The sequence below is a fragment of the Podarcis bocagei genome (genome assembly GCF_964188305.1).
Source record: "Podarcis bocagei genome assembly, chromosome: 13".
In the NCBI taxonomy this organism is placed as follows: domain Eukaryota; kingdom Metazoa; phylum Chordata; class Lepidosauria; order Squamata; family Lacertidae; genus Podarcis; species Podarcis bocagei.
In genome coordinates this window covers 55,322,809-55,349,061 of record NC_138138.1, presented here as the reverse complement: position 1 = coordinate 55,349,061, position 26,253 = coordinate 55,322,809, and the positions used below count along the sequence as shown (strand labels likewise).

Here is a 26,253-nt window from a genome sequence, read left to right as displayed (position 1 = left end):
GTCAGGCCAAAGGAGGCCTCATCCAGTTCTCCCAGTGGCTGACCAGATGTCCCAGTGGGAAACCAGGATTCAAAGGCACTGCTGCCCCTGTGTGTGGAGTTAGAGCATAGCCACTGACAGTGTTCTCCACCACAAAGGCTTAGGACCTTGTTTTGTTTCTCTCTCTCTATAAAAATGGTAAAGGTAAAGGGACCCCTGACCGTTAGGTCCAGTCGCGGACGACTCTGGGGTTGCAGCACTCATCTCGCTTTATTGGCTGAGGGAGCCGGCGTACAGCTTCCAGGTCATGTGGCCAGCAGGACTAAGCCGCTTCTGGCGAACCAGAGCAGCGCACAGAAACGCTGTTTACCTTCCCGCACTTTGATGTGCTTTTGAACTGCTAGGTTGGCAGGAGCAGGGACCGAGCAACGGGAGCTCACCCCGTCGCAGGGGTTCGAACCGCCGACCTTCCGATCGGCAAGCCCAAGAGGCTCAGTGGTTTAGACCACAGTGCCACCCACCCGCGTCCTTTTCTCTCTATATATTGTTTTTAAAAAGCGGATCTAGGGCTGGAGGTGAAAAACTCTTTGCTCACCTCGTAAAACTGCACAGAACACCTTTGCGCAACCGCCACGCATCGCAAGGTTAGAAAATGCCTTTTTCTCCAAAGAATGCTTTTTCTTTTATTACCCACAATGGTAGCCATCGTATAAAAAAATGCTTGTTTCCGTTATCTCGGCCCCAGTGTAGAAACCTGCCCCCCGCCCGCCCACCAGAGCCCCTCCTTCCCTGTTCCACCTCCCTCTCCCTTGAGGGGGGGCGGGATAAAAACCAGAACATACATTATCCACTAACACAAGTAACCAACAGGGCGAGATAAAGCAGAGGGAGAAGCTGGGGGGGGGGGCAGGAGGGTAATTTATGCTGCTGCCCCCCCTGTGCCCGCCTTCCTGGTCCCTCGTTTTTGGACTCTACCCCCGCCCCCCAGTCCTCCCTCCGAACCGGAGCGGAACATGTGCAGAGGGCATGTTCGGTGATAAGAAACTTCCCCAATCCCACCCGCTCGCCCTCCATCCCACCCATCCGTCGTGTGTCTCCCCCCCACCCAAAAAAATCCCCGCAAATTCCCCAACAGAACCAACCCGGAGAAAGGGCCCTCCGGAGGTCGGTTTTAAATACGAACGAAACAAAAATGAGAGACCAGGAAGAAGAAGAAGAAGAAGAAGAAGAAAGCGGAGGGGGATTTAACTCGGGTTAAAAACGACACCCCCCGCCCCCCAAACGAGTCCGCTTGTTAAACCTCAACGAGTTCCAGTGACCTAAGGACACCCCCTCCCCGCTTTCCGTACACCCCAAATCGGATGTCTGCTGTCAAGCTGGAGGAGGAGTCGTCGTGCGTCCGGCCGTCCAAGTCGGTCTTTGGGAGGGTGTGTGTGTGTTGTGTGTGTATGAGTGTGTGTTGTGTGTGTATGAGTGTGTGTGTGAGCTCGTCACGCAGTGAGCTTGCAGTGGCACAACTCCTTGTACATCTGACGGCGCAGTTTCGGCATGTCCTGCTGGGTGAAGGAGAAGGGGAGGCCCAGAGCCAGGAATTTGGAATACTGGAAGAGAAAGGAAAGGAGGATCAGCAATATATACCTAAGAGTCCAATGGCCCATCATCCCGGTCTCAAACTGGCCAGCCCGCTGTGTGTTAGGTGAGGTAAAGGACCCCTGGACGGTTAGCTCCAGTCAAAGGCGACGATGGGGTTGCGGCGCTCATCTTGCGTTCAGGCCGAGGGAGCCGGCGTTTGTCCACAGACAGCTTTCCGGGTCATGTGGCCAGCAGGACTAAACCACATCTGGCGCAACGGGACACCATGATGAGTGCCAGAGCGCACGGAAACGCCGTTTACCTTCCCGCTGCAGTGGTACCTATTTATCTACAGTCATACCTCGGGTTGAATATGTTTCAGGTTGAGCGTTTTCAGGTTACGCCCTGCGGCGACCCAGAAGTAACGGAATGCGTTACAGTGGTGCCCCGCAAGACGAATGCCTCGCAAGATGGAAAACTCACTAGACGAAAGTTTTCCGTTTTGGAGGTGCTTCGCAAAACAAATTTCCTATGGGCTTGCTTCGCAAGACGAAAATGTCTTGCGAGTTCCTGCTGGTTTTTTTCCCTCCCCTCCCCTTTTTCTAAGCTGCTAAGCCGCTTATCAGCTGATCCGATCAGCAGATAAGCCGCTAAAAGCCGCTAAAAGCGCTAATCCGCTAATCCGTCAATGGGCTTGCTTCGCAAGACGAAAAAACCGCTAGACGAAGAGAATCACAGAACGGATTCTTTTCGTATTGCGAGGCACCACTGTACTTCCGGGTTTTGCCCCTCGTGCATGCGCAGACGCTCAAAAGGATGTCACGTGCATGCGCAGAAGCTGCAAATCACGACCCGTGCATGCGCAGACGTGGGTTCACATCCAGAGGTACCACTGTACTTGCACTGGCATGTTTTCCAAGCAAGGAAGCGGGATTTGAGCAGCGATGCCGCGTTCCTGTGCTTTCCCCCCTGCAATGCTCATTTCTCGTCTCAGTGGGATAAGTTTGCCATTCCTATAAAAGCTGTTCAGTTCTGTACGTAATCGGGACACCTGACAGATCAGCTCGGAAGACGGTGTGTTGTTGCCTCTTACTTGCCTTTTCTCTGGCTCCCCCAAAATCCCTAAAGGCCACAACCTTTATCGCCACACCCCCTTGATAATTTGGGTTGCCCTTCTCCTGAACCTTTCCCAAATGCGACCGCACCATGCTCTCTTTTAAGGACTTTAAATCGCAATGAATGCACTAAAAAAGAAAAAGCCCTGTGAGCGTCTAGCTGAAACCTTGCCACGTAGGGAAACTGGAAGGTTCTATCCACCTGCACATTGCAGGACAGCCTCCCTCCAGGGCTGGGACTGACTGTTCCTGCCACCTGGACACCCATCCCACCCCCAGAAAACGGCTTCTGAGATTCCGCCAGGCCTGGACTGACCACGCAAGTGTTTTGAAGCCTGTTGTTTTGAAGTAAAATCTTGCCATACGGGAGGAAGGCAGAACAGACCCGTGTGCTGCCCACAATACGAGCTGCAGTTGCTGCAAACAGAGGTTGCCTCCTCACCACCCTCTCTTTTATTTGCGGGTAGGGGGAATAATAATAATAATAATAATAATAATAATAATAATAATAATAATAATAATAATAATAATAATAATAATATTTTTTATTTATACCCCGCCCATCTGGCTGGGTTTCCCCAGCCACTCTGGGCGGCTTCCAAAAGAATATTAAAATACTGTGATACATCAAACATTAAAAGCTTCCCTAAACAGGGCTGCCTTCAGATGTCTTCTAAAAGTCTGGTAGTTGTTGTTCTCTTTGACATCTGGTGGGTGGGCGTTCCACAGGGAGGGCGCCACTACCGAGAAGGCCCTCTGCCTGGTTCCCTGTAACTTGGCTTCTCACAGTGAGGGAACCGCCAGAAGGCCTTCAGTGCTGGACCTCAATGTCCGGGTAGAACGATGGGGGTGGAGACGCTCTTTCAGGTATACTGGACCGAGGCCGTTTAGGGCTTTAAAGGTCAGCACCAACACTTTGAATTGTGCTCGGAAACGTCCTGGGAGCCAATGTAGGAAATCCTGCTTTCTGGCTGCAAATTTGATGATGCTTATTTCCTTGAATGATTTGCATTTAATATCATTATTATTATTAATACTCCATCCATCTGGCTGGATTTCCCCAGCCACTCAGGTCAGCTCCCAACACAATACAGTGGTACCTGGGTTAAGAACTTAATTTGTTCTGGAGGTCTGTTCTTAACCTGAAGCACCACTTTAGCTAATGGGGCCTCCCGCTGTCGCTGCCGGAGCACAATTTCTGTTCTCATCCTGAAGAAAGTTCTTAACCCGAGGTACTATTTCTGGGTTAGCGGAATCTGTAACCTGAAGCGTATGTAACATGAGGTACCACTGTATAACAAACATGATAAAACATCAAATATTAAAAACTTCCCTGAACAGGGCTGCCTTCAGATGTCATCTAAAAGTCAGATAGTTGTTTTTGTCCTTGACATCTGGTGGGAGGGCGGTTCCACAGGGCGGGCACCACCACCGAGAAGGCCCTCTGCCTGGTTCCCTGTAACCTCACTTCTCGCAGGGAGGGAACCGCCAGAAGGCCCTCGGAGCTGGACCTCCATGTCCGGGCTGAACGATGGGGGTGGAGACGCTCCTTCAGGTATACTGGGCCTCTGAAGCCGTTCAGGGCTTTAAAGCCACCTTTATGACGTTAACCTGAAAAGCAGTGTGCCGACCCACACCATGCCACCCTGGGCTCCTTTGGAAGAAGAAGAGGAGTTTGGATTTGATATCCCGCTTTATCACTACCCTAAGGAGTCTCAAAGCGGCTAATACTCTCCTTTCACTTCCTCCCCCACAACAAACACTCTGTGAGGTGAGTGGGGCTGAGAGACTTCAGAGAAGTGTGACTGGCCCAAGGTCACCCAGCAGCTGCATGTGGAGGAGCAGAGACGCGAACCGGGTTCCCCAGATTATGAGACTACCGCTCTTAACCACTACACCACACTGGCTCTCTTTGGAGAAAAAGGTGGGATGTAGATTTAATTAAATGCATAGGGTTTTTTTTTGCAACAGAAACGCTTAGAACAGCGGCTCACAACCTTCATGGGCACAAGGACTCCCTTTTAACCTCACAGGCCTTCACATAATGATTTGTCGTAGCTTTACAGACTCTGTTAACAGCGACAACACAGCCATGGTGTGGAAGGTTTTAAGGTGGCTGCTTGGCTGCCTTTCCAGACCCAAGTCTCCGGATCATTCCTTTGAAAGAAGTGCTTGGTTTTTGAAAAGGACGAGTTACAGTGGTACCTCAGGTTACATACGCTTCAGGTTACAGACTCCGCTAACCCAGAAATAGTACCTCGGGTTAAGAACTTTGCTTCAGGATGAGAACAGAAATCGTGCTCCGGCGGCACAGCGGCAGCAGGAGGCCCCATTAGCTAAAGTGGTGCTTCAGGTTAAGAACAGTTTCAGGTTAAGAACAGACCTCCGGAACGAATTAAGTACTTAACCCGAGGTACCACTGTACTTGACATGTCAGAATGTCCCAGCAAGGAAGGTACTTCCATGTAGGAATTAATAGGAAAACTGCATGAGTCTGATCATCTCACACAGACAACAGATGCAACGGAGAAAGCATTATCAACCGGGGTGGGGTGAAAGCAGATCTTATATGTAAGATCAGACGCGATTACTGCATGGTTTGGTACTGCCCTTCCACACAGGGTCTTTAGAAAAGGTAAAATGCCCTTCAGAGAGAAAGTATAAGAGCAACATATAGCTCGTACGCCTGAATATTTATTTTTAAATCACCTCCTATCCTGAAAAGATATCCCACAAACTCAAAGTAACTGAAGGGCAGAGCTTTTTAAATATATGGCATGGATTTATCTCTTGCAGAAAGATTGAGGCACATGGCTGCATAGTGCCATCAGTTTCTGCAGATGTCTGCCTCATTTAAGGCTATATAGAACCTTTATTCCCTATAATAATGGAACTCACAGGTAGAGAAAACTACCGTATTTTTTGCTCTATAGGACGCACTTTTCCCCCTCCAAAAATGAAGGGGAAATGTGTGTGCGTCCTATGGAGCGAATGCAGGCTCCTTGGCTTCAGCAATAGCAACGCGAAGCCTCCGAAGCGCAGAGGGAGCGCTCCCTCCAAGCTCCGGAGGCTTTGCGTTGCTTTCGCTGAAGTCTGGAGAGCGAGAGGCGTCGGTGCGCACCGACCCCTCTTGCTCTCCAGGCTTCAGGGATAGCCGCCTGAAGCCTTCAGAGCGCAGCGCGAATTCCCGCTGCCTTCTGGAGGCTTCAGGTTCCTTTCGCTGAAGCCGGGAGAGTCTTGCTCTCCCAGCTTCAGCAAAAGGAACCCGAAGCCTGCGGAGCGCATCGGGAACTTGCGCTGCGCTCCGAAGGCTTTAGGGATAGCCACGCGCAGTCCCTCCGGCAGGGAGAGGCTGCACGCAGCTATGGCTGCTTTAGCCCCGCGCAGCCTCTCCCTGCTGGAGGGGTTGCGCACGGCTATGGCACAAGCCAAGACAGCGAGTGGGATGGATCCCGCTTGCTGTCTTGGCTTGTGCCATAGCTGTGCGCAACCCCTCCGGCAGGGAGAGGTTGCGCGCAGCCTGTACGCTGCTCTTTGGAGCTGGAGGGGGGAATTTTTTTATTATTATTTCCCCCTCTAAAAACTAGGTGCGCCCTATGGTCTGGTGCGCCTTATGGAGTGAAAAATATGGTGTATGTGTGTTTGTGTGTGGCTTATATGTCTTTCTTATCTGTAAAGGAAACCACTGTGCGAGCTAATACTTTACTATCCCTTCGAAGCTGCCCTGGCTCTTTATAAATTTGTACTTCTGGGCTGTGATGCTTTCTGGTTTAAAATTTTCGATTCTTTCTTTTCTTCCTTTTCGCCTAGGCAGCCATAAGAACATAAGAAGAGCTCTTGGATCAGGTCAGTGGCCCGTCCAGTCCAGAATCCTCACAGTGGCCAACCGGATGCCCATCGTGGGAAACCCGCAAGCAGGATTCGAACACAAGAGCCGCTCTCCTGCAGTTTCCAGCAACTGCTACCCAGAAGAATTAGTGCCTCCAACTGTGAAGGCTAGCAGCCATCGATAGCCCTCCCCACACCCTCCACAAATTTGTCTCATCCCCTTTAAAGCCATTTAGGTCGGTGGCCATCGCTGCGTCCAGTGGGAGGGAGTTCCACAGTCTAACCCTGCGCTGTGTGACGAAGGACTTTCTTTTCTCTGTCCCGAATCTTCCCAGCATTCAGCTTACCATATTTTTCGCTCTATAGGACGCACCGGACCATAGGAGGGGGAGAACAGGGAAAATATATATATTTTTTTCTTGTTCTCCCCCTGTAAAACAAGGTGCGTTCTGTGCGGTCAAGGTGCGTTCACCCGAAGCCTCTGGCTGGGCTCCGGAGGCTTTGGGTTCCTTTCGACCTGCTCTTTGGGACTGGCCTGGCGGGGGGAAGTGCTGCTTTCCCCCACCGCCAGCCTCCAAACCAGGTCGGGGAGCAGCGCAAAGGCGTTGCGCGCCTTCCCGCTGCCCCCCAAGCTTTCCTTGCATTCCCCCCACCTTTGTACAGCCTTCATAGCCTTCGCAGGGCAGCGGGGTGAAGGCACCCCGCTGCCCTGCGGAGGCTTTGCGCAGCTAACCCCAAGCTAGAACAGCGAGACGGAGGGCTGCGCAGCGCTCCATCTCCCTGTTCTGGCTTTGGGCTTAGCCGCGCAGCCTGCATTTGCTCTATAGGATGCACACACATTTCCCCTTAATTTTTGGAGGGGGAAAAGTGCGTCCTATAGAGCGAAAAATACGGTACTTGGATTTCCAACACCTGGGCAGCATGAATGTCTATGGCCAAGGGGACCGGGGGCAGCTGATGGATAAGGCGAGGGGGAATGGCACCTTTTCCCCTCTGAGAGCCACAAAGTGTCTGTTCCTTTTTGGGAACCTCAAGACCCCTCCTGCCCGCCCCCCACCGCCTCACCTGCAAGACGAAAGCGCCGCAGTCGCTGTCGTTGTTCTGCCTGGCGATGTTCTGGAAGGAACGAAAGGGAGATCGGGTCAGGGCGAGGAGGGAGAACAGCAGAAACAAATGACTATCCCTCTCCTGGCAGGGAGGTCTGCTTTGCAGTCCCGCTCTGGGTCACTGGCTCCCTCGTCCGCTTGGAAATCAAGAGAGACCTGTACAAAACCTGCCCCCCTGATTTCCCCTTTTCTTTTCTTTAAATTTTTTTATTTATTTTTCTTTTTCATTCATTACACACATCTCATCATAGCAGTCAACTTACAGATTTGAAAATAAGGGACCAGCAGCCTCGAAAATAAGGGATCAGCAGCCAAAATAAGGGATTTTCAGGGCACAGGTATGTTCGACTTCTGAGCCCCTCCGAGCCAAAGGCAGAAAGCCCAGCCAGCAGCCAAACGAAGCCTCAAGCGGTGATTCCCACAGCGCAGCAACCCGGCAAAGGGGATGCAGCAAGGAAAACCACCGCCCCTCTCCGCTGGGAAACGCTGAGCAAAGGAGAGTCCCCAGGCAACGCGGCTGATTTGATTGGCACAAGGCATGCAAGCTCCACCCCCCAGTCGTTCTCAGACTCCTTATTGGGTGAGCAACGCAGCCAAGCAACACAGCTGGAGCCTCCCTCCTCCCTGGCCGGCAGGGAGGGAGGGAGAGGAGCTGCTTCCTTTGAAACCCGGGAAATTTAAGGGACATCATCAAGAAGGGACAGCAGCGGGACACGGCGCTGGGATAAGGGACTTTCCTGGCAATTAAGGGACGGTTGACAGCTATGCATCTCGTATTCGTAACATTTGCTACGCATTCCTTCCTCCCTCCCCTCCTGGGCTTCCCCCAACTTCCGCTTCTGGTTTGTTTCTCTTTTCACCCCCTTTGCTGCCTCAACACCCCACTACCCGTGGGACTTTTTTGGGGGGTGTCTAACCCTGGCACTCATCCCCACAGCTCAAAAACCCCGGTGACGGTCGTCTTTTAGACGGGCGACTCGCACCGCGTCGCCATTTGCCTTTGCAGATAAACCGGAAATCCTGCCGATTTCTCTTAAGAGCATTCTGCGTCGGTGCAAACCCTGGTAACACCATTCTTTGTGCTAATCAGCCGTTTTTGGCCCAACCGTTTTGCTGGTTGGAAGGGACGCGGGTGGCGCTGTGGGCTAAACCACAGAGCCTAGGACTTGCCGATCAGAAGGTCGGCAGTTCGAATCCCCGCGACGGGGTGAGCTCCTGTTGCTCGGTCCCTGCTCCTGCCAAACTAGCAGTTCGAAAGCACGTCAAAGGGCAAGTAGATAAATAGGTACCACTCTGGCGGGAAGGTAAACGGTGTTTCCGTGCGCTGCTCTGGTTCGCCAGAAGCGGCTTAGTCCTGCTGGCCACATGATCTGGAAGCTGTACGCCGGCTCCCTCGGCCAGTAAAGCGAGATGAGCGCCGCAACCCCAGAGTCGGCCACGACTGGACCTAATGGTCAGGGGTGCCTTTAACTTTTTATTGCAGGTTGGAGCATGGGCATAGCTCCATTCTGCTCCCTCCGCTGAGCTAAAGGGGAGGAGAGATACTACTCACCATCTGAAAAACCCCTTTCCACCCGTCTCTGAAGTCCGGACGGTTCTTCTTGTCTGCTTCGGCCTGCAGGTACCTGCAGATGTGCTGGGGGGGGGGTAAGGAGAACAGGCAGGTTTTGAGTGTAAGCATGTAAATTGGGAAGCGTGGTCCATTTCTCAGCCTCCTTCCTAAAGGGCAGGATAGCTAGACCACCCTCACCCCCTCCTCTCAAGCCCATTATGTTTTTGCGCATGCTGGAAGCCGCCCAGAGCGGCTGCGGCAACTCACTCAGATGGGCAGGGTACAAAAAACAGAATTATTATTACTATTAAACCACTTGCAACACTGCTACCCTTGAAGCCAGGGCAGCTGTCTGCCAGCTCCATCTGGTGCGCAGGATGAGACCCTCCCTGCCCGCAGACTGTCTGGCCAGAGTGGTGCATGCTCTGGTTATCTCCTGCTTGGACTACTGCCATGCGCTCTACGTGGGGCTACCTTTGAAGGTGACCCAGAAACTGCAACTAATCCAGAATGCGGCAGCTAGACTGGCTGAGACCACATAACACCAGTCCTGAAAGACCTACATTGGCTTCCAGGACATTTCCGAGCACAATTCAAAGTGTTGGTGCTGACCTTGAAAGCCCTAAACAGCCTCAAAGGCCCAGTATACCTGAAGGAGCATCTCCACCCCCATCGTCCAGCCCGGACACTGAGGTCCAGCTCCGAGGGCCTTCTGGCGGTTCCCTCCCTGCGAGAAGTGAGGTTGCAGGGAACCAGGCAGAGGGCCTTCTCGGTGGTGACACCCTCCCTGTGGAACGCCCTCCCACCAGATGTCAAGGAAATAAATAACTATCTGACTTTTAGAAGACATCTGAAGGCAGCCCTGTTTAGGGAAGTTTTTAATGTCTGATGTTTTATCGTGTTTTTAATATTCTGTTAAGAGCCGCCCACAGTGGCCTGGGAAACCCAGTCAGATGGGTGGGATATACCGTATTTTTTGCACCATAACACTCACTTTTTTTCCTCCTAGAAAGTAAGGGGAAATGTCTGTGCGTGTTATGGAGGAAATGCCTACGGGTGGCATGCCTATGGATTTTCCTCCTCTAAAAACTACGTGCGTGTTATGGTCGGGTGCGTGTTATAGAGCGAAAAATACGGTAAATCAATCAATCACCATCATCATCATCATCAAGCCCTTAAGGCACCGTAATCCTAGGAGGCCCCCATCCAATCTTCAGTCTTTGGCCTTGAGAGTCAGTGTGAGCGCTGAATTAGGAGCAAGGGGACCCGGGTTCAAATCCCCAGCCGGCCACAGAGCTCGCTGGGTTCGACCCTGGGGCCTGTCGCCTTCTCTCAGCCTAACCCACCTCACAGGTGTGTGGGGCTCCTTGCTTATGGCCCGGCCCCCCAGGCCTTTACCTTGGGGCACCGCCGGTTGAGGGTGCGCTGGGAGTCCAAGTACGTGATTTTCTTCTGCTTCACTTCCACGCAGATCAGAGACCAGTGGACCTCCAGGTGGATTGGAATGAGGAGGAGCTCCTTGTTGAAGATGTCCACCTGTTTGTTTGTTTTTCCCCAAAAAAATTATTCTAATAATAATAATAATAATAATAATAATAATAATAATAATAATAATAGTTACAGATAGGTAGCCGTGTTGGTCTGCCATAGTCAAAATAAAAAAATTCCTTCCAGTAGCACCTTAAAGACCAACTAAGTTAGTTCTTGGTATGAGCTTTCGTGTGCATGCACACTTCTTCAGATACACACTTCAGATATACTCGTGTGTATCTGAAGAAGTGTGCATGCACACGAAAGCTCATACCAAGAACTAACTTAGTTGGTCTTTAAGGTGCTCTGAAGAAGTGTGCATGCACACGAAAGCTCATACCAAGAACTAACTTAGTTGGTCTTTAAGGTCCTACTGGAAGGAATTTTTTTATTTTTAATAATAATAATAATTTTATATCCCGCCCTCCCCAGCCGAAGCCGGGCTCAGAGCGGCTAACAACAGTAAAACAATACAGCATTCTAAATTCAATTCACAATAAAATCAGTTTAAATCAAATTACACAAATAAAAAACACAGACAGAAAAGACAAACAATACGAACAAATTCTTGTCATAGCCTTATTTTTCTAAACATTGTTAAATGGGCTTCCCCAAGTCCCACCTATCTGAATTTCATTTTACTTCATCTTTAGCAGTTTACATATATCATAACCATCTCTTTTTAAAAACCATACTTAAAATAACTTCACATTTTATCACTTACAAATAATACTATTTTGAAATACCCTGTCTTCTACTTCTAACCCTACAGCCTATATCCACTTCCAAAGCTATTCTAAGGTTTAAATATTTAATATGTCCACCTGTTAAGGGGCAGGCAGACTGGGTCAGACTCAGCAGCCCCTTCCCAAAAAGTTCTCCTCTGCCTCCACCGTCCCCTGAGGACCTCAAAGGGTCATCCAGTCCAACCCTCTGCGTTCCTTCCTCTTGGACGTTCGCCAATACAGGAAGTTACCTCGTACGACCTCAGATTTTCGGAGCCTCCAGCTCAGTGCTGCCAGCACGGACTGGCAGCAGGGGCTCTCCAGAATCCCAGACTCTGGGTCTGTCTCTGTCCTACTCAGACGCACGCTTTGGGGATTGAAGATCCCTTTGTGAAAGCCAGACCACTGGTTCATAGGAACACCGGAAGCTGCCTTGAACAGCGTCAGACTGTTCGCCCTCCTAGCTGTCATGGATTGGCTGGACATAGAGAAATGGTGAAGGGAACTAGCTGGGGGTCCCCCAAGCGAAGAAGGCTCAGAGCAGTGTTAGAAACTGAGATATGAAAGCTAGGAGCTCAATGGCACCTTGAACCTAGGTTATGGGCACAACAACGGAATGTCTAGGTGCACTGTTTCTTTATAACAAGAATACAAAGCTGGAAACGAATGAACGGCAGCTAAAATATTATGTCCGTTTTTCAATGTTACACATGCAAGAAAATTAAAGAATTCTGGAATGTAATTTATGATGAGCTAAAAAAATGATTAAGGTATCCTTTATTAAAAAAACAACAACGGAGGCTTTTCTCCTAGGGATACTTGGCCCAGACATACCAAAAACTGCGAGAGAAATATTCTTATATGCTACTGAACTGAGGTTGGCTGCTTACAGACGCAGTCTTCTGGTCGCCTGGGGAAATGTCTACGTCTATCCCCACGCAGGTGGCACTGTGGGTTAAACCACAGAGCCTAGGACTTGCCGATCAGAAGGTCGGCGGTTTGAATCCCCGCGACGGGGTGAGCTCCCGTTGCTTGGTCCCTGCTCCTGCCAACTTAGCAGTTCGAAAGCACGTCAAAGTGCAAGTAGATAAATAGGTACCACTCCAGCGGGAAGGTAAACGGCGCTGCTCTGGTTTGCCAGAAACGGCTTAGTCATGCTGGCCACATGACTTGGAAGCTATACGCCGGCTCCCTTGGCCAATAATGCGAGATGAGCGCCGCAACCCCAGAGTCGGCCACGATTGGACCTAATGGTCAGGGTCCCTTCACCTTTACCTGTCCCCCTGGAGAGGAGGGGACTGAGGCAGCTGTGGGGAAGGTGGGGGATTTCAGTCTCAGCAATTGATCCATGGGTCAAGACCTACCAGGGATGAGCGGATGTGTTCATTAGGCCTGCCGCTCAGCCAAGTCCAAGCAGATTGTGTTCTTGCCAATAAGACATCAGCTTCAACTTGAACAGTGTTATTTGCTGCCGGCTCGCTCCGGACACTAGTTCAGCAGCGGCTCTGCCAGATTTCAGCAGGGAGTCCCTCCCAGCCATACCTGAAGTTGATGCCAGGAGTTGAACCCAGGACCTTCTGCTTGCAAGGCCACTCTACCACCAATCTATGGCTCTTCCCTGGCTCCATGTTTGTCAATTTTGGGTAGCCAACTCCCTTCATCTCCCGCCATCTTGGCCCACCCAGACGCTTAGAATGTGGGTGTATTTTCTATTCTCTTTTTAGTCTATTGCTGATTTTATCTTCTGAACGTTTCAATGGTTGCTTTCACTCTTCTTACTGGTGATTTTATTGTTTCATTCTCTTCGGAAACCCCTCTGAAGCGTTCCACCCTGCCTAAATCGAGTGGTGTATAATTTATTTGGTGTGTTTTTCTAAAAAATAAATAAATCTGCACCCCGCCTTTCGCTCTGTGCTCCTCCACTCTGCAAAGGGCACCGGGGCCGAGAATTCTTGGCAGCCACTCACGTTTTTGGTCCAGCGCTTGACTCCCTCATACCCCTTGGTTCGTAGCTTATCGTAGAAAAAACTGTTGAAGAAATGAACCTGGTGGAAGAGAAAACAAAGTCGCTTTGGGTCCACGAAAGAGGCAACACGTGTGGGGCTGGAGGGGAGGGAAGCGCCAAGACAGGAAGCAAGTCAAAGCAGCGGGAAGAGGGTGGTGTCACCCCCAAGTTGGACCGACCTGCTAGATCCCAGTCATTGATAGTGCATATACAAGCCCGTGCCAATCTGGCAATCTCACGGCCCAGAGGCGGTAGCGCCGTGTAGCAGTTAGAAGGCTAGGACTTGGGAGACCTGGGTTCAAATTCCCACTCAGCCGTGAAGCTCACTGAGTCACCGTGGGCCAGTCGCTGCCTCTCGCAGCCTAACGGATCCCGCAGGGTTCTTGCGGGAATTAAATGGAGAACAATGTACAAGTGGTACCTCTGGTTACGTACTTTATTCGTTCCGGAGGTCCGTTCTTAACCTGAAACTGTTCTTAACCTGAAGCACCACTTTTATAACAACAACAACAACAATAATAATAATAATAATAATTTATACCCCGCCCTCCCTAGCCAAGGCCGGGCTCAGGGCAGCTAACCAAGCAATAATAAAAACAAGTTGAATGAATACAACTTAAAAACAAAATTAAAATACAACATTAAAATATTGAAACATTAAAATATAGCCTCATCGCAGGAGAAAGGAAAAGAAAGAAAGAGGAGGAGGGAATCAAATTGGCTCCAAGCCAATTTGTGGAACAACTCTGTCTTACAGGCCCTGTGGAAAGAAATCAGATCCCGCAGGGCCCTGGTCTCATGAGGCAGAGCGTTCCACCAGGCCGGAGCCAGAGTTGAAAAGGCCCTGCCTCTGGTTGAAGCTAATCTAACTTCCTTAGGGCCCGGGACCTCTAGGGTGTTGCTATTTATGGACCTTGAGGCTCTCCGTGGGGCATACCAGGAGAGGCGGTCCCGTAGGTACGGGGGTCCTAGGCCGTGAAGGGCTTTAAAGGTCAAAAGCAGCACATTGAACCTGACCCTGTACTCCACCGGGAGCCAGTGTAGCTGGAAAAGCACTGGGTGAATATGCTCCCATGGCAGGGACCCCGTGAGGAGCCTCGCTGCAGCATTCTGCACCCGCTGGAGTTTCTGGGACAGCTTCAAGGGCAGCCCCACGTAGAGCGGATTACAGTAGTCAAGCCTGGAGGTGACCGTCGCATAGCTAATGGGGCCTCCCGCTGCTGCTGCGCCGCCAGAGCACAATTTCTGTTCTCATCCTGAAGCAAAGTTGTTAATCCAAAGTAATAATTCTGGGTAAGCGGAGTCTGTAACCTGAAGCGTATGTAACCCGAGGTACCACTGTACATCACTTTGAGCTCCTTTGACAAAAAGGTGGCGCAAGTAGCGACCAATTTGCTTGGGGGTCACATTCTGGAACCCCTCGCACTTCTGGGTTCAGTGCAATGTGCTTGCGAGCAGTCGTGCACATATCGGACACGCCTAAAAAGGTTGCTGCCTGCATATAAATGTATCGTATTTTTTGCTCTATAAGACTCACTTTTTCCCTCCTAAAAAGTAAGGGGAAATGTGTGTGCGTCTTATGGAGCGAATGCAGGCTGCGCAGCTATCCCAGAAGCCAGAACAGCAAGAGGGATTGCTGCTTTCACTGCGCAGCGATCCCTCTTGCTGTTCTGGCTTCTGCGATTCAGATTTTTTTTTTCTTGTTTTCCTCCTCCAAAAACTAGGTGTGTCTTGTGGTCTGGTGCGTCTTATAGAGCGAAAAATACGGTAGATACTGTAAATAATAATACAGTGGTGCCCCGCAAGACGAATGCCTCGCAAGATGAAAAACTCGCTAGACGAAAGGGTTTTCCGTTTTTGTGTTGCTTCGCTAGACGAATTTCCCTATGGGCTTGCTTCGCAAGATGAAAACGTCTTGCGCTTTTTTTTTAAAGCCGCTTGAAGAGGCGCAGTTGCGACGGAACGTGCTTTGCAAGACGAAAAACATCGCAAGACGAAAAGACTCGCGGAACGAATTCTTTTCGTCTTGCGAGGCACCACTGTAAAGAGGTTTGCAAAGGCTGCGGCAGGTTGGCGACTGTTCCACAAGCACCACCAAGTGGTGATAAGGGAGAACGACAGCCGCTCGGGTCCATCCACTCAAACCGTCTGCAAGCTTTCCAGATCCAGCACCCTCATTTTAGCGCAGGATGGCACCTTGTATAATCCCACAGGGCCGTCCTTTCTCCCCTCGCCTCTTTTAGTCTCTCCCTGTCGTCCTCCTCCTTTCTCATGGCCACAAAGAGGATGAGGCGAGTGCTGCTGCCAGCGTGACTCTCCAGAGAGGTCAGGTCACCCTCACCTGCGGGAAGAACAAAGCTCCCTCTCTCTTGGTCTGTGCCTAACTGAGCACGGGGTACTTCAGCAAGGAACAAACTGCAACCTTCTCCTACAGGAGGCAGTGGCCGCCACCGGCTTGGGTGGTTTTAATCGGACAAAATCACAGGGGACGAGGCTATCATTTCATCACACTTTTTGTAATTTGGTTGTAAACTTCCCTGAGATCTAAGGGTGAAGGGTGTGTGTGTGTACAAATTTAATAAATAGCCACCAGCCGCAATGGCTGTGTCCTGTCGGAGGCTGTAAACACCCCTGAATAGCAGGTCCTGGGAATCGCAAGCAGGGAAAGAACCACTGTTCCTGCATGTAAGGCTTCCCTTTCAGGCATCGTGAAAAATTATTATTATTGTTATTATTAAAGTTATCGTAATTTTTGCTCCATAGGGCGCACCGGACCATAGGACGCACCTAGATTTTAGGGGGGGAAATAAAGAATTTTTTTATTATCCCCCCCCAGCCCCAAAGAGCAAAGAAGCCAAGACAGCCAGCGGGATCCATTCCGCTGGCTGTCTTGGCTTCCTCTTTAGCCACGCACAACCTCCTCCGACCCCAGCCCCCAGAACATGTCCGGGAGCTTGTGGGCTGGGGGAGCGTGCCAAAGGTTTGTGGATAGCTGCCTGAAGCCCGGGGAGCGCAGTGAGAGTTGGCACTGCGCTCCCCGGGCTTCGGGCTGCTATCCGCAAGCTTTCAAAGCCCGGTGGGAACTCCTGCTGCGCTCCGAAAGCTTGCGGAGAGCTTCCTGAAGCCTGGAGAGCGAGAGGGGTCAGTGCGCACCGACCCCTCTTGCTCTCCAGGCTTCAGCGAAAGCCTGCATTCGCCCCATAGGACGCACACACATTTCCCCTTCATTTTTGGAGGGGGAAAAGTGTGTCCTATAGAGCGAAAAATATGGTATATGCCTCCCTTCGCTCGAAGATCACTGGGAGGTTAATAGCGATGCTCACCTTGTCTGGCACTGTGTCCATAACGAGGTCCCCGTACATGTTCATTACCTGCCCAGAAAAAAAGGAGGCAAATAGGTTAGGGGTCAACAGACAAGATTTCTTTAATCTCCTCCTCAGAGGAAACGGCAGGACCCCTTGCTAGGCTCCACCCTCCAGATTTATTATGCCAGCTAGCATTCATACGTCCATTCATAGCGATGTAAAAAAATCTGGAATTTGATTATTGAATTCTCGATACAGGTTTTGTTTCAGCGTTGATCGCTTTTAACCTTTCCCGGAGAATGTATCCGGCCTGGTTTTGGTGTTTCTGCGTTTTGTGACTAACCTGCCTCCCCCTCCTACACTGCATTCCTTATTTCTCCTGATCTGACCTCAAGAGAGGCGCAAGCGACAAGGCCAGCCAGGATGTTTTGCTATTTCTGCTCTTGAGTGAGCATCGGGGGGGGGGGGGGAGATAAGCCAGCATCTCTCCTTGAAGATCTTTGACAGGGAAGTAAGATAAGGGACTTGACTGTCATCAGCCCCTACTGAAGGCCTGGTTGCCAAGGCGATGGGGGTTAAAGTGTGACAGTTGAGGCCAAACATTTTGGGGCACCCCATATAAGCTGATAGAGGGACGTGGGTGGTGCTGTGGGTTAAACCACAGAGCCTAGGGCTTGCTGATCAGAAGGTCGACGGTTCGAATCCCCTTGATGGGGTGAGCTCCCATTGCTCGGTCCCTGCTCCTGCCAACCTAGCAGTTCGAAAGCACGTCAAAGTGCAAGTAGATAAATAGGTACCACTCCGGCGGGGAGGTAAACGGCGTTTCCGTGCACTGCTCTGGTTCGCCAGAAGCGGCTTAGTCATACTGGCCACATGACCCGGAAGCTGTACGCTGGCTCCCTCGGCCAGAAAAGTGAGATGAGCGCCGCAACCCCAGAGTTGGCCACAACTGGACCTAACGGCCAGGGGTCCCATTACCTTTATATAAGCTGATACCAGTGTGGAGTCAGACATTTCACATCCCATGATCGGTGAACTTCCTTGATGGAGAATGCTTTACGACTCTGTGTGTTGTGTAGAAGTACCCCGTATACGCTTTGTTACGAATTTGTTCGTAGAAGTCCTTTCTAATTGGGGGTTCACTGAACAACTGGTTGGGAGAGGGCTGCCGTATTTCCTGCATCAGAGTTCCTACAGATCAGGGCATGGGAAGGCAAACTAAGGCCCGGGGGCCGGATCCGGCCCCATCGCCTTCTAAATCTGGTCCGGGAATCAGCGTGTTTTTACATGAGTAGAATGTGTGCTTTTTATTTAAAATGCATCTCTGGGTTATTTGTGCGGCATAGGAATTCGTTCATTTCCCCCCCCCCCAAAAAAAAAATATAGTCCGGCCCCCCACAAGGTCTGAGGGACAGTGGACCGGCCCCCTGCTGGAAAAGTTTGCTGACCCCTGGATCAGAACCAATAAGCACAGCCTACCTGGTCGTTGAGCCAGTTGGGCCCGTAGAGGGTCTGCAGGTCGTCCATGGTGACCACGTGGCGCTTATAAGTGACCCGGAAGGTCCGTACCATGGCATTGCCCGGCAAGCGCTGGTAGGACTGGATGAGTTGGTTGACCATGCCTTTCCTGTAGGTTCCGGAGAGACCCAGAGAGGGATCACCGTGAGAACAAAAATGCCACGGGGGACAGCTCCGAGAATTTGGGTATACAGTGGAACCTTGGTTCTCAAACGCCTTGGTTCCCAAACACTGAAAACCTGGAAGGAAGTGTTCCGGTTTTCGAACGTTTTTCAGAAGCCGAACGTCCAATGCGGCTGTCGGCTATTGTTTCTGGGGCGCCTGCACCAATCAGAAGCTGCACCTTGTTTTTCGAACATTTCGGAAGTCAAACGGACTTCTGGAACGGACCAAGTTTGGCGCTTTTGTTTTTGCTATTTATTTTGAGTTTTTATTTTTGAGGCTGTTTCGGTTAATTTGTTGTGACTGTGTGGAACCCAGTTCAGCTACTGATTGATTGTGTGACTCCGGAAATGGATAAAAGCCCCCCATCCGAACAATGACTATTATCAGCGCAGGTAAGAAAAAAAATAGTTTTAATTTTTATCATCTACAATACTGCCTTATTCATTTTATAGTACAGTGGTACCTCGGGTTAAGTACTTAATTCGTTACGGAGGTCCATTCTTAACCTGAAACTGTTCTTAACCTGAAGCACCACTTTAGCCAATGGGGCGTCCAGCTGCTGCCGTGCCACCAGAGCACGATTTCTGTTCTCATCCTGAAGCAAATTTCTTAACCTGAGGTACTATTTCTGGGTTAGCGGAGTCTGTAACCTGAAGCGTATGTAACCCGAGGTACCACTGTACAGTGCATTGATTATTGCTTTCACTTTATGGATCAATGGTCTTGTTAGATAGTAAAATTCATGCTAAACTGCTGTTTTAGGGGCTGTTTTGAAAAGCCTGGAACGGATTGGCCCATTTGCATTACTTTCTACAAGAAAGCATGCCTTGGTTTTGGAACGCTTTGGTTTTGGAACGGACTTCCGGGACGGATTAAGTTCGAGAACCAAGGTACCACTGCACACAATATTTGTGTGCGCGCCCTAACCCTTGGAACCAAATGCCCGTAAGATGCAGTCATGTTGTAAACAAAGCAGAGTCTTCACCGAAGCCAATCCAGGAAGTCGGATCTGTAAAATTACTAAGCCCTGGGCATCAGGTGCCCACCTTAGCCCCAGGTGCCGAAAGAAACAACCCAGGCCTCCTGAATGAGCTCCTCACACTCAGCTATAAAGCCACGTGGAGCCTCGATTTCTGGAGACTGGGTGCCCTCACCCAGCTCTCTCTGCCACTCCCCTGCCTGGTGTGATGGCCTGGGAATCCGATTCAGAGGCTGAACCGGAGGAATCCCAGCCTGCACAGGAGTCCCTGCCTCCAGGGCCGGCTGAGCTGGGGCAGGGGCTTGAGTCTGAAGGGCCCTCACCTGTGCCGGATCCTCAGGAGCAGGCACCAGGTGAATCCACTCTGGCTCCGGAGGTGATTTGAGGATCCACTGCCTCCCAGCCCTGTCAGGGGAAGGTGAAGCTGCCCCTGGGTCCAGTAACCCTCCAGCCTCTCCTGAGCTGCAGAGGCTCAGGGCAGAGAGGCGGAGGGAACTGGTTTCTCCCAGGAGGAGTGTTCGCCTCCAGGCCAGGAGAGGCAGGTCACCGGTGGGCCGGGACCGCCCCTGGCCTCAGAGGGGATAAAGGCCAGTCAGCCCAGTCCCAGGTTGCGGGAGCAACGTCGTTGAAGAGCTGTTTCGGCCAGCATCCAGTCCTGTTCCTTCAGTGTTCCTGTCCTTGCCCGGCTCCTCGCCTTGGACCCCGCTTCGCCCGTGGAGGACTGTCTGCCGTCCCTCGACTCAGGTCCTGGACCTCGCCCCACGGTAACCTCCCCCCGGGACCAGCACACTAGGACTTGCCGATCAGAAGGTCGGCGGTTCGAATCCCCGCGACGGGGTGAGCTCCCGTTGCTCGTTCCCTGCTCCTGCCCACCTAGCAGTTCAAAAGCATGTCAAAGTGCAAGTAGATAAATAGGTACCGCTCCGGCGGGAAGGTAAACGGCGCTGCTCTGGTTCGCCAGAAACGGCTTAAGTCATGCTGGCCACATGAATTGGAAGCTATACGCCGGCTCCCTTGGCCAATAAAGCGAGATGAGCGCCGCAACCCCAGAGTCGGCCACGACTGGACCTCATGGTCAGGGGTCCCTTTACCTTTATCCTGCTGTTGTATGTGACTGAAAATGACTTCTGTACAGTAACCCTCCAGCCTCTCCTGAGCTGCAGAGGCTCAGGGCAGAGAGGCGGAGGGAACTCTCAGTAGGAGTGCTCGCCTCCAGGCCAGGAGAGGCGAGTCACCGGTGGGCCGGGACCGCCCCTGGCCTCAGAGGAGATAAAGGCCAGTCAGCCCAGTCCCAGGTTGCAGGAGCAACGACGCTGGAAACTTGTTTCTGCCAGCACCCAGACCTGTTTTCCCGGAGTTCCCGGCCACGCCCGGCTTCTTGCCTTGGACCCCGCTTCCCCCTTGGTGGACAGTCTCCAGACCCTCGGCCCAGGACTGGACTTTGACCATGCCTCACGGTACCCCCCCCCCGGGACCAGCACACCTGGAGACAGAGTGGAAGGGGAAGGAGTCGGATTCCCCCGAGCGGGAAGAGAGACCCTACCTCTGGGGCGTAGAGAACTCCTGCTGGAAGATGTCCTCTAGCTTCTCCACGACTTCGTCCACGCTGATGGGGATGAGGCTGCCGTACGTCTGCAGGAACTCGTCCAGGATGTCTGGCAGAAACGACAGGAGGAGAAACCTGAAGCCACGGGAGCCTGGCAGGCTTAAGGGAGCCAAGCCAGAGAGTTTATTGTGGGGAGGTATGGATGGACACTGCTTGGGCGCCCCGGAGAACAGCCTGGAGGTGCAGAAGCCAGTTTTAAATATTAAAAGGAAGTGGGCTCTCTGGGGTTGGGAGACAGGGCTTGTGTGTGTGTGTGTGTGTGTGTGTGTGTGTGTGTGTGTGTGAATGTCCCGCTATGAGGTCATATCCTGCAGAATTAAAACTGAACCTCTTGAACAGTGGCGTAGCGTGGGGGGTGCAGGGGGGGCTGGCCGCACCGGGCACAACATCTGGGGGTTAGGGTTAGGGGGCGCAAATCCACGGGTTAGGGGGCGCAAATTACTTGCCTTGCCCCGGGTGCTGACAACCCACGCTACGCCACTGCTCTTGAATTCCAAATCCTGACACTATTTTCTATTACAGTGGTACCTTGGTTTAAGTACTTAATTCATTCTGGAGGTCCGTACTTAACCTGAAACTGTTCTTAACCTGAAGCACCACTTTAGCTAATGGGGCCTCCTGCTTCCGCCGCCCCGCCGGAGCACGATTTCTGTTCTCACCCTGAAGCAAAGTTCTTAACCCGAGGTACTATTTCCGGGTTAGTGGAGTCTGTAACCTGAAGCGTATGTAACCTGAAGCGTATGTAACCCGAGGTACCACTGTATTGTACATCTGTGATTCAATTACTTTCTGTGTGCGTTGATCTTAACTTAACAATGCTTATTTTTCTTATCAATAACTTTGCTTTATCCTTTTTTTTGCAAACCACTCTGAGGGCTGTTGCTGGCAGCCTGTCTTCTTCTTTTTTTTACCATCCAGCAGTGTGTACATTTTATGGCACAGATAAATAAAATTAATCTGTGTTTGTCGTGAAACCCCTGTTGAATCAGGCCAATGGTCGCTCCAGCCCGGCATCCTGTTCTCACAGCGGCCACCCAGATGCCCCAGTGGGAAACCTGTAAGCAGGATCCGACCCCAAGATCGAGTCTCCCCTCCTGTGTTTTCCAGCAACTGGCCTTCGGAAGCATCACTTCCTCCAGCTGTGGAGGCAGAGACACAGCCTAGGAGCCATCGATAGCTTTCTCCTCCTCCATGAATTTGTCTAGACCTCTTAGAAATCCATCCACATTGCTGGCCATCCCTCCTTCCTGGGGGAGAGGATTCCACCGTTCGACTGCGTTGCACGAAGGACTTCATTTTAGCTGTCCCGTTTTACATGCCATCAAATTAGAGCGGACGTTGTAGTCTGCACAGGGAAGAAAACTACAGATCCAGCCCTGGTCCAATGCACAGATCCTCATGAAGCTTCGGGGTTATTATTATTATTATAACCTGAGAAAAGCAGAACCACCAATAAACAACGGAAGACAGCTGTGGGCATGAGAGGTGACCCAGGAATTGGTTGTTTAGCGGGGGATCCCTCGAAAATAATTTCAAGCCCCTTGGAGCCGTGTTTTTGCATTATGCTAAAGCTAAACACAGGGACGTGGGTGGCGCTGTGGGTTAAACCACAGAGCCTACGGCTTGCCCATCAGAAGGTCGGCGGTTCGAATCCCCGCAATGACGGGGGGTGAGCTCCCGTTGCTCGGTCCCTGCTCCTGCCAACCTAGCAGTCCGAAAGCACGTCAAAGTGCAAGTAGATAAATAGGTACCGCTCCGGTGGGAAGGTAAATGGCGTTTCCGTGTGCAGCTCTGTTTCGCCAGAAGCGGCTTAGTCCTGCTGGTCACATAACCCGGAAGCTGTATGCCGGCTCCCTCAACCAGTAAAGCGAGATGAGCGCCGCAACCCCAGAGTCGGCCACGACTGGACCTAATGGTCAGCGGTCCCTTTACCTTTTTTAAAGGTAAAAAGCCCTGAAGCTGTGATCTGTAGTGCTCCGTCAATGGAGATAGATTTGATCTGTGATTTGGATGGGAAGGAGATAAGCCACTGAGGGGGTGTGTGTGTAATTTTAAAAGCATCCATTTTAAAGGAAATTGTGTGTGTGTGTGTGTGTGTGTGTGTGTGTGTGTGTGTGTTCCCTTTTGCACTCTCCCCCTTCCCTGACTTCTATGCCTCCCTCATTTTCTGCCTCTCTTCCCATTCCTCCAGATTCCTCCCCCATCTCCCCTCTTGGCCACTGAGCTTCCTGTCCTTGGGTTCTCTTCCAAGCCTTGGAAAGCACATTCTGCTGAAGGAGGAAGTGGGAGGAAGAGAAAGAGAAAGAAAGAGCGCGCTTTGGTCTTCCAGCTTCCTTCTGCAGTTCTACGTGCTTTTTTTTGTGGGGGAAAGTTATTGCCTTCACCATATCATGTTAAAGCAGGCAGTGAGCTGCTGGGGAAGGAGATCAGATGGGGCCAGGGGAAGTCCTAAATACACAATCCTGTCTTTTTGTATTACCGTATTTTTCGCTCGATAAGACACACTTTCCCCCCTCCTAAAAAGTAAGGGGAAATGTGTGTGCATCCAGAGAAGCGGACACGGAGCAATGGATCCAAACTACAAGAAAGAAGATTCCACCTAAACATTAGGAAGAACTTCCTGACAGTAAGAGCTGTTCGACAGTGGAATTTGCTGCCAAGGAGTGTGGTGGAGTCTCCTCCTTTGGAGGTCTTTAAGCAGAGGCTTGACAACCATATGTCAGGAGTGCTCTGATGGTGTTTCCTGCTTGGCAGGGGGTTGGACTCGATGGCCCTTGTGGTCTCTTCCAACTCTATGATTCTATGATCTTATGGAGCGAATGCAGGCGGGAGGTTCTGCTCAGCGCTCCCTTTAAAGAGCCACGTGGAGCAGGTGTGCGGCTCTTGGGGGCTTTTCCCCGAGGAGGAAGAAAGCTGCAGAGATAGCGCAGGATAGTGCGCACCCCGGAAATGATCTCTTTCAGCTTCTGCCTTCTGGAAGAAGGTAAAGGGTTATTGAGACTAGGACTAGCCGCAGGAGAAACAGTTTCTATCCAAATGCGATTTTGGTTTTCAACGCAGTGTAAGGTAGTCTCTATGGGAGTAAATTGTATTTAATTATGGGGTATCAGAGTTTTTAGGGGGCTAACCAGGCTGGGATAGCAGGCTTGTCAGTTTCTGAATGTCTGCTGTAGATTTTCAATTTCGTTGTTCTGTATGACAATAAAGATTATCGTATTGTATCGTAGCCGAGGGAGAGGAATCTGGGGGACGACGCTAATGTCACTCAGATAGCAGCTCTCAGTCTCATTGCTCTCTCGACAAATTTGGCAACCTTCTCTGTTGTTGAGCCGTTCTGGTCGGCCAGGAGTGAGAACAGTTTGGCTTCACAAGAGTGGCCCGGGATGGCAGATAGGAGCGGCGTGATGGTCTTGTCCCGGAGATCTTTATATAGGAAGCAAGACAAGAGAATGTGTGACACAGTCTCTACGTAGCCAGCTCCACAGATGGCCGATGGCTGACGCAAATAAAGATTCATTCATTCATTCATCGTAGCCGAGGATAGCGAATGCTGCTAAGAGGCCCGAGGAAACTAACCAGACAGGACTCCCCCACGGCCCCCGGAGCACCCAAGGCTGTTTCCCTCCTCCAGCTGGGCCTCAAGCCAGATCGAAGCAACCACCACCGTCCAAGACAGTCTAGGGACAGTCTAGCCTTGAAGATGCCATGGTGGGGGAAAGGAGGACTGTTTCTTCTGCTTGCCCCCCCACCCACCCATTCCGGCCCCCTCTCCTTACTGTGTACACATGTGATGTGTTCTTCTCTCAGGGGGCTGTGCTGGGCTGCCTTCTCGCCGGGCCTTTCTTGGCTGCCTTCGGTGGCCAGGTCGCCTTCGAGCCTGATCCCGGAAGGATCCAGCGGCCTGTCTTTGTCCCGGGGCCCCTGGAAGAGCTCCTCCGCCGCGTGGCCCCCGATGCTACAGACGTTGCTGATGAGGATGGTGGCGTCCGTGACTCCGGGGAGGGAGCAGAGGTCGCCGTCGGGAGTGAGGGAGGCAAAGCCGTTGGGGAGGGCGTCCATGGGGCCTGCAGCGCGAGAGAGAGGCGGGAGGGTTTCAGAGGCCTCGCAGGGACCCACATACGTTAATAGCAGCACCCCCCAAAACTACTACACGTTTCGGAAAGCGGTTTCTCCACCCGTCTCGTGACATATCAGCGCCAAGCTTGGAGCGACGAGGCGGGGGAGACTGTTCTCATCAGTGTTTGGCCACTGCCCCAACCCATTTTGAACCAAGACGATTCCAAACGATTTTGACACCTCTGAGGTTATCATCGACCAAGATGGTGGGCTGGAACGTTCAGGGCTGCACTGATTTTTAACCAAATATGAAAATAAACCACCGTATTTTTCGCTCTATAAGACGCACCAGACTACAAGACGCACCTAGTTTTTGGAGGAGGAAAATAAGAAAAGAAATATTCTGAATCTCAGAAGCCAGAACAGCAAGAGGGATCACTGCGCAGCGAAAGCAGCAATCCCTCTTGCTGTTCTGGCTTCTGGGATAGCTGCGCAGCCTGCATTCGCTCCATAAGACGCACACACATTTCCCCTTACTTTTGAGGAGGGGAAAAGTGAGTCTTATAGAGCAAAATAGGGCTGGGCACTGGTTTGGTAGGAAGAAGAGCTCTAACCTCAGGACTAGGAGTTGGAGGCCAGAAAAACCAACTACTGCCCCCATTTGTCCAGTGCTGAGGGTCAGGCGATCTCTCATCTATGGCCCCCATGGTAATGGAATCTGTTTAATTCAGGACCAGATCCGGGCCAGGTATTCTCCAGGTAAGTGCCATGCAGAGCCGTAGAAACTAACAAATTACCGTATTTTTTGCACCACCACTCACTTTTTTCCTCCTAGAAAGTAAGGGGAAATGTCTGTGCGTGTTATGGAGCGAATGCCTGCGGGTGGCGGGGGGGATCTGCTGCAGTCGTGAGCGGAGGATCCATGGTTCCCCTTCCTTCCCTCCTCCGTGGTTACGAAGCACGGATCCACATGGATCCTCAGGATTTTTGCATTGGGCTACTCCAAGCTCACTGTCAGATCACATGACTGTGGCCACAGCATGAACCACAAAAATCATAGATCCACTATTTTGTTTAGAATATTTTTTTTCTTGTTTTCCTCCTCTAAAAACTACGTGCGTGTTATGGTCTGGTGCGTATTATAGAGTGAAAAATACGGAACATTATCTATTTATAAATCTCAGGATTTCCCCCCCTCACCCCCAGAATTCC

The 26,253-nt window shown here is 51.3% G+C and overlaps 1 protein-coding gene across 1 annotated transcript in view; it reads right to left on the bottom strand.

Moving 5' to 3' along the window:
* Positions 1-636: 636 nt before the first annotated feature.
* SENP3 (SUMO specific peptidase 3) overlaps positions 637-26,253 on the bottom strand; it is a 37,471-nt gene continuing 11,854 nt past the window's right edge. The window contains exons 3-11 of the mRNA XM_081167861.1: positions 24,762-25,049; positions 20,923-21,034; positions 18,197-18,344; positions 16,736-16,783; positions 13,375-13,452; positions 10,551-10,688; positions 9,153-9,236; positions 7,560-7,610; positions 637-1,580 (exon numbers count right to left, since the gene is read on the bottom strand). Of these exons, the coding sequence (XP_081023987.1) occupies positions 1,470-1,580; positions 7,560-7,610; positions 9,153-9,236; positions 10,551-10,688; positions 13,375-13,452; positions 16,736-16,783; positions 18,197-18,344; positions 20,923-21,034; positions 24,762-25,049 (1,058 nt within the window). The 3' untranslated portion in view covers positions 637-1,469. The remainder of the gene's footprint in view (positions 1,581-7,559; positions 7,611-9,152; positions 9,237-10,550; positions 10,689-13,374; positions 13,453-16,735; positions 16,784-18,196; positions 18,345-20,922; positions 21,035-24,761; positions 25,050-26,253) is intronic.